Raw genomic sequence first — 6288 nt, 5'->3', positions numbered from 1 at the left:
AGTATTGTAGCTTTCCCATCTGTTTTAGGAATAGCTCTCATAGAAAAATCTTCCTGGGAAGATAGGGGAGAGGGGCAGCATACAAATCCAATCAATCAATCAATCAATCAATCAATCAATCAATAAATAAATAAATAAATAAATAAATAAATATGCTGTTGGGTTGTTATTGTTGTTTTGAATTATTTGGGTTTTTTTTTTCAGTAGTATATGATTTGTCTTAGCCCACTCATTTTTATTCCATCATCTTTATTTCATTGCCAACTAGAGGTCATTTGTTCTGGTCCCATACAGTAACTATCAAGCAGGCCACTGGTGTTAAGTAAAAATAGCTATGGAGACAATTGCTATGTTTCCTTTCTCAGATAACAGAGCATTATGCTATCTGTCCCAAAATAAGTTTTTCCTAATCGTAATCGTATGAAGCTGGTGAGTATTCAATTCATATATTACAGGAAATAAGAACAAACCTGTAATTTATTACTTGTTTTCACTTTCAAAACTTCATTCTGTGCACTGAAAAGAAAGTTTCCAGAACAAGCTCACAGAAAACATTGTCTGGACATTACATTCAATAACAAGGTCATCCAGTAAAGTTTGTTACATCTTACTTCACTATGATACTTTAAATAGAATTGTTACACTAATAGTAGCCCGTTTATCCAAACTATATAAATATATAGATTTATAAATATGGGCTGAGAGGGAGCAGAAGTGTATTCATTTACCCTTCCTTTGAATATGAACAGAAGCTACCAGTACTTCACACTTATCCTGTTGATAAGTGCCTAAGATATTTGCCTCCTTTCCCATTCATTCAAGGCCTTTTAGTAAAGCCACTGACTTGGGGGGGAGGGGGGAAGTTTATTCATTCATTCATTCATTCATTCATTTATCTGATTTATATGCCCCCCCAACTCTTGATAGCATCAATAGCTAACAGCAGAAGGGGAAGTTGAGAATTATGTGCAGGGAGACTATTTTTATAATAGATCAACGTGGGGTTAGACCTATGCACAAATGATTAGGAATGTAGGTTATAGCCTTCTTTATTGACTTAATTTTTGCCAAAATGATTCTGGGCTAATACCAATGGTAAACTTATCCAGGTGGCTTGCATATTCTAACCTGTTAGCTACAGTATTAACATGCTATTTATACAAGGGCCACCCACAAAGAAACACACTTTTTTTTTCTCAGCCTACAGTAATTGTACAAATGCGAAACTTTAGATATACATTAGTTAGTCGCTGGGCACAGAGGGTGAGGCCATTACAGTGCAGAAATGGCTTCATGACCGGAACAAGGGGTGGTAACGACAGGGCCCTTGTATCTTGCCGGAGGAAGGTCATAGCACGGGACGGAGATTACATGGGAAAATAGGGAGTGTAGAAGAAACATCATTCTGTCTTGTGTCTAAGTTTCATTGTGTTCAATAAATAATTGTTGAAGAAAAAAATGTGGTGCATTACTTTGTGGGTGACCCTCATATATAAATAGATCTTTTCAGAAGTGAAGAGAAAATTGTATCTGTATGAGCTCAGACACAAATTTTACAGGAGATGGTGAGAAATTTTTGTAGGGATAGTGGATAAAATTTAGATTCAAATGTGAACTAAATAAATTTTACATTTTCAACAGATACACAAATAAATCTTAATTATGATTTGAAATATCATTGTAAATATTGTAATGCAACTTGCTAAGTATTTTAAACTCAAAAGTAGAAGAATGGAATTCTTCTCTTTTTTAGTTTAAATTTTTTAGCAAGTTGCATTACAATATTTACAATGATATTTCAAATCCATTTTTTTGCTGTGAACCTTGCTGCGAATCTTTCTTTTCCAGAAACTGTATCACCTGACATGCTCTTTTGAACTTCACTGTGTATGAGAGATAGGGCTCCCACATTCTGCCTTACTCTCTGGCAGCTGTATTGCAAAATAGCAAAATAAAATAAAATGTAATAATTGAGAATCTTTCAACTTTGCATAACATTATGTCATCTTTGTGGTGGTCCAGACCAAAAAACAAACAAGGAAAAAAGGCCCAGATGGATTAATTCTACTTTATTGTAAGGTTACATTAACATAACCTTACAAGTCTGAAAGTACATTTCTTACAGCCCCAAAATTAAGGAGGTTCCCTTATGAGATATTTGTCCCACCCACATTCCTGCTGGAGGCTAAGCTGCCTCTTATCTGATCACGGCTCTTCCCCCTACCTTCCAAGGTCAGTCCTACATAACATTAGACGTGAAGATACTGTATATGCCTTTATTGCTATATTAGCTTCCTTTCCCTTGGAGATAAATCAATCTCATAGGGTACATACAAAATTAAACTTTATTTAAAAAAAGAAGATAATATTTTAACCACCACTACCTCCTCTAACTTTAAATATTGGAATGCAGGGAATCAATTTTGCAATGCTGTTCAGAAACCCAGGTGTTGTGGTTAGCTCTGGCCCAGCTCCTGCCCCAAGGACTGTGGATGTGGGGGAGACATCCACATGCTACAGGCCTGTTTTGCCCCCTGGTGATGATGAAGGCTCCTCTGACCAAGAGGACATGAGTGACAGGGAGGAGAATGTGGCAGACAGCTCAGAAGGAGATCAATTATCTAGCTCCTCCTTGGATTCAGAACAAGAGTTAATGATACAGCCACACATGCGGAGAGCGATGCATTGGCAACAACAACTGAGAGATTATTATCAAAGAAAATGAGGCCACCTGTGGTTGGGTGGGGCTGTGGTAATTAGTAAGGCTGCTATAAATAGCAGCCTGTGGGTTTGGCCATTGTGGAGGATTATCTGATCATTGTGTTTCGTGACCGCTTTACTGACTTTGACTTTTTGTGTGCTGATTTTTCCCCACTTTGAAACTAAACCAGTAATGGGGAGGATGTGACATCACCCATGGGCGGAAATGAAAGTGACTGACTTCTCTTTCATTCGGGGAAGCTTTGCGGGGAGTCATGGAGCCGTCCAGAGTTCTCAGCGCGGAGGTCCTGCGCGAGAGGCTGCTTGAGGGACTTGAGGCCGAACATGTGGAGGTAGAAGATACTACCCCTGGGCGCTGTGCTACAAGCTTCAAAGTTTTGGTAGTTTCTCCATGTTTCCGAGGAAAAGCACTGTTACAACGACACCGACTGGTCAATGAACTCTTATCTGAAGAGCTGAAGGTTATTCATGCATTCGAGCAGAGAACACTGACTCCTGAACAATGGGCAAAGGAACAAGAAGCTAAGTGAGACAAGCTTCTTCAGTGACAAAAGCAGCAAATATTACAGAGACCAAAAACTCCAAGATGGTAAAGAGAAGCAGCTGTGAACTGAACTTAGCAAAGCAGGAATTGCTTTTTGGGGGGAGGGGGGGAGGAGGAAGGAGAGACATTATGACAGTTTGAAAAAGCATGAAGCAGAAAATAAAACTGGAGAAAGGTTGAAAAAAAAAATAAAAAAAAGAAAGAAACTAAACCAGAGCAAAGTGTGTTTCACTTTGTGAAAGAAGAAGGACTGTGAATTGCCTCACAGCTGCAAGCTAAGTATCACAGAACTGATAAGGGACTTGTATAAATTACCAGTTTGTTTGGAGACGAGTGCTCTTTGCTATACCAAAAGAGGGCTTGGTTTAAGTGAATTTTCATTATAAAGAACCTTGTTTTGAATTTTCAAACGTGTGTGTGTCTGAAATTTGTACCTGTGAATTTTTGGGAGGAGTCTACCAGAGAGCCCGACAGAACACCCCAGAATCCAACAAATGGAAACGTGGTTTTCTCCCAGTTCATGCCAGTTCTATAGAACAGGCAGCAAACTGCTGGTGGCATCACAGAGCTGGTTCTGTTGGTGCTGGTCCATGGACGCCATAATCTCTTTTTTGGATTTTTTTTTAAAAAAATGCTGATTTTTTTTCCTCCTACACATACACAGACGCTGAGTTTCCGGCACTCCGCATGCGTGGGCATCTCATTTTCAGCTTTTTAAAATTTTGTTTTGAATTTTCAGCACACATCCTGGGATGAAGCGAACCGATGGCCAGGTAAGTTAGAACCCACCCCTGATGTAACAAAATATAAAAAGTAAGTATATAAAATTGCTGGCAATCCACAAGAGGGTGCTGATCCCCTGCCTGCTTTTTCTTTTTGAGAGATCAATAGCACAGCTCTTTTGAAGATTTGGTTCACATTGACATGAAATGCAATGTCTTTAAATTATGGTGTGAAAATAAAGATGGTTGAAATATGCATAGAAAACAAAGAAGCTAAGTATAGTCCTAAATAAATATTTATTCACGACATTTGCACATTGCTCTTTCCTAAAGCTCTATTTCCAGTAAAGCTGCCCTCTTCAAATAATTATTCTATTCTGATTCAATTTATCTAGATTTCTTTTCTACTTTCTAATAATTTCAATCTTTAATTAGGGCTGAAGGAGGCTGATCTCAGTTTTCTGCTTCTTTCTGCTCTAGCAGACAACTTCTTGTCCATCTTCCTTTTCCTAGAATTTTTCAAAGGAAAAAAAGAAGGGAAAGGATGGGAGATTTGATTCTGTATACAAAATGTCTATGTACCTCAGAGTCTACGTTGATTGAAATCTTGCTGTCTGATTGTCATTTAATGAAGTTAGTCAACAATGAAGAAAACTCGAACGTGGCATATTTGAAGAACTGAAAACCTAATGAAAGTGATAGATCCACTTATCTTTAATGTAAATAACCCTTATTTATACAAACTGTATGCACATAAATTTCATCCATCAAGGAACCATAGTCTGAGTAAATAACTTTTCATATTGTCAATGTATTTTTATAACAAAAGTACATTAAGAAAGAATATATAGAAATTGATATAAATAAACAATGCATACGCGCATCAAAATAAAAACCAATTGTAATTCAAATGGCATGTTAGCAAAAAAAGAAATGAAGAAAACTCGAATTGGCATTTTTGAAGAACTGAAAGAACTAATGAAAGTGATAGATCCACTTATCTTTAATGTAAATAACCCTTATTTATACAAACTGTATGCACATAAATGTCATCCATCAAGGAACCATGGTCTGAGTAAATAACTTTTTCATTTGTGTTAAAGAATTCTACAGAAGTCAATAAAGATGTGCAATGTAGCTAATATTGAACATTAATGAGGTTATTGCCAATTATCAAATATCTAAATCCATAGATCATCTTTAAAAAGTCCTGGTATTACAACATTTCAAACAAATGAAATCTTGTGTTTTAATGCACTGGAAAGGATTACATCTAGACTTATGATATCAATGAAGCATAGTCTACTCCGAATGCATCTGATTTTAGAAATTTACAACCCTAAACATAGAAATAGTTTAAAATAATCTTGCATTACTTACCATTGCTATTACTTACCGTATTTTTCAGAGTATAAAATGCACCAGAGTATAAGACGCACCCTAGTTTTGGGGGAGGAAAATAGGAAAAAAAATCTGCTTACCAGGTATTCGTCTGGACCAGAGTAACGTCCTTAGTCTGGTCATCTTCAGCACATTATTTTCTCTCCTGGTTAAGGGCTTAAAAAAACCTTTATTCTGAGCAGTGTTCCCTCTAATTTTTTGGGGTGGGTGGGCGGAAAAGTATAGTGTCTGAGCGGCAGTCCCTTCGGGTCTGGGCGGCACAGAAATATTAAATAAATAAATAAATAAATAAATAAATAAATAAATAAATAAATAAATAAATAAATAAATAAATAAATAAATAAATAAATAAATAAATAAATAAATAAATAAATAAACAAACAAACAAACAAACAAACAAACAAACAAATAAAAAACCCACCCTGTTTTGCCTCCGAGAATTTCAAAATAAAATACTGTACTGTGTGTCTATACCAGTGAGCTCATAATAGGGCAACTCTATCAATATCAAAATGCCACTTAAATAGTTGAGCTAGTTTCAAACTAGATTTTGATTTTCTTTCTCTCTTCCTTACTCCCATTCTTTTTCTTTCTCTTTTCCTTCCTCTCTTTTTTCTATCTGTTTCTCTCTCTTCCTCTCTTCTTCTCTCTCTCCTTCCCTCTCACTCTTTCCCTCTCGGCTTCTGGGCAGGTTTGGAAAACTCTGAGTTGATGATGATTTTTAAGTGAGCAATTGCTCACTGCTCAGCTTAGAGGGAACCATGATTCTGAGACAGTAACAATGAAAGAGCTTCCAAGCCAGTAAGAGCTGGGAATATCATTAGCACCTGGAAATAACAATCGGAACAAGTAGAGCAATGGAAAAAGCCCTGCAAAGACTTAGGGCTTGGAAATATTCTT

At 36.7% G+C, this 6288-nt stretch overlaps 1 protein-coding gene across 1 annotated transcript; it reads left to right on the top strand.

Moving 5' to 3' along the window:
* The first annotated feature begins 2904 nt into the window (after positions 1–2904).
* On the top strand, positions 2905–3382 carry LOC139158963 (bolA-like protein 2). Its single transcript, XM_070736298.1, has one exon. The coding sequence runs from the start codon at positions 2976–2978 to the stop codon at positions 3249–3251; it is 276 nt and encodes a 91-aa protein (XP_070592399.1). The 5' UTR covers positions 2905–2975; the 3' UTR covers positions 3252–3382.
* The last annotated feature ends 2906 nt before the right edge of the window (positions 3383–6288 follow it).

The sequence above is a fragment of the Erythrolamprus reginae genome, chromosome 2 (genome assembly GCF_031021105.1).
Source record: "Erythrolamprus reginae isolate rEryReg1 chromosome 2, rEryReg1.hap1, whole genome shotgun sequence".
In the NCBI taxonomy this organism is placed as follows: Eukaryota; Metazoa; Chordata; class Lepidosauria; order Squamata; family Dipsadidae; genus Erythrolamprus; species Erythrolamprus reginae.
This window is presented reverse-complemented; position numbering and strand designations above follow the sequence as displayed.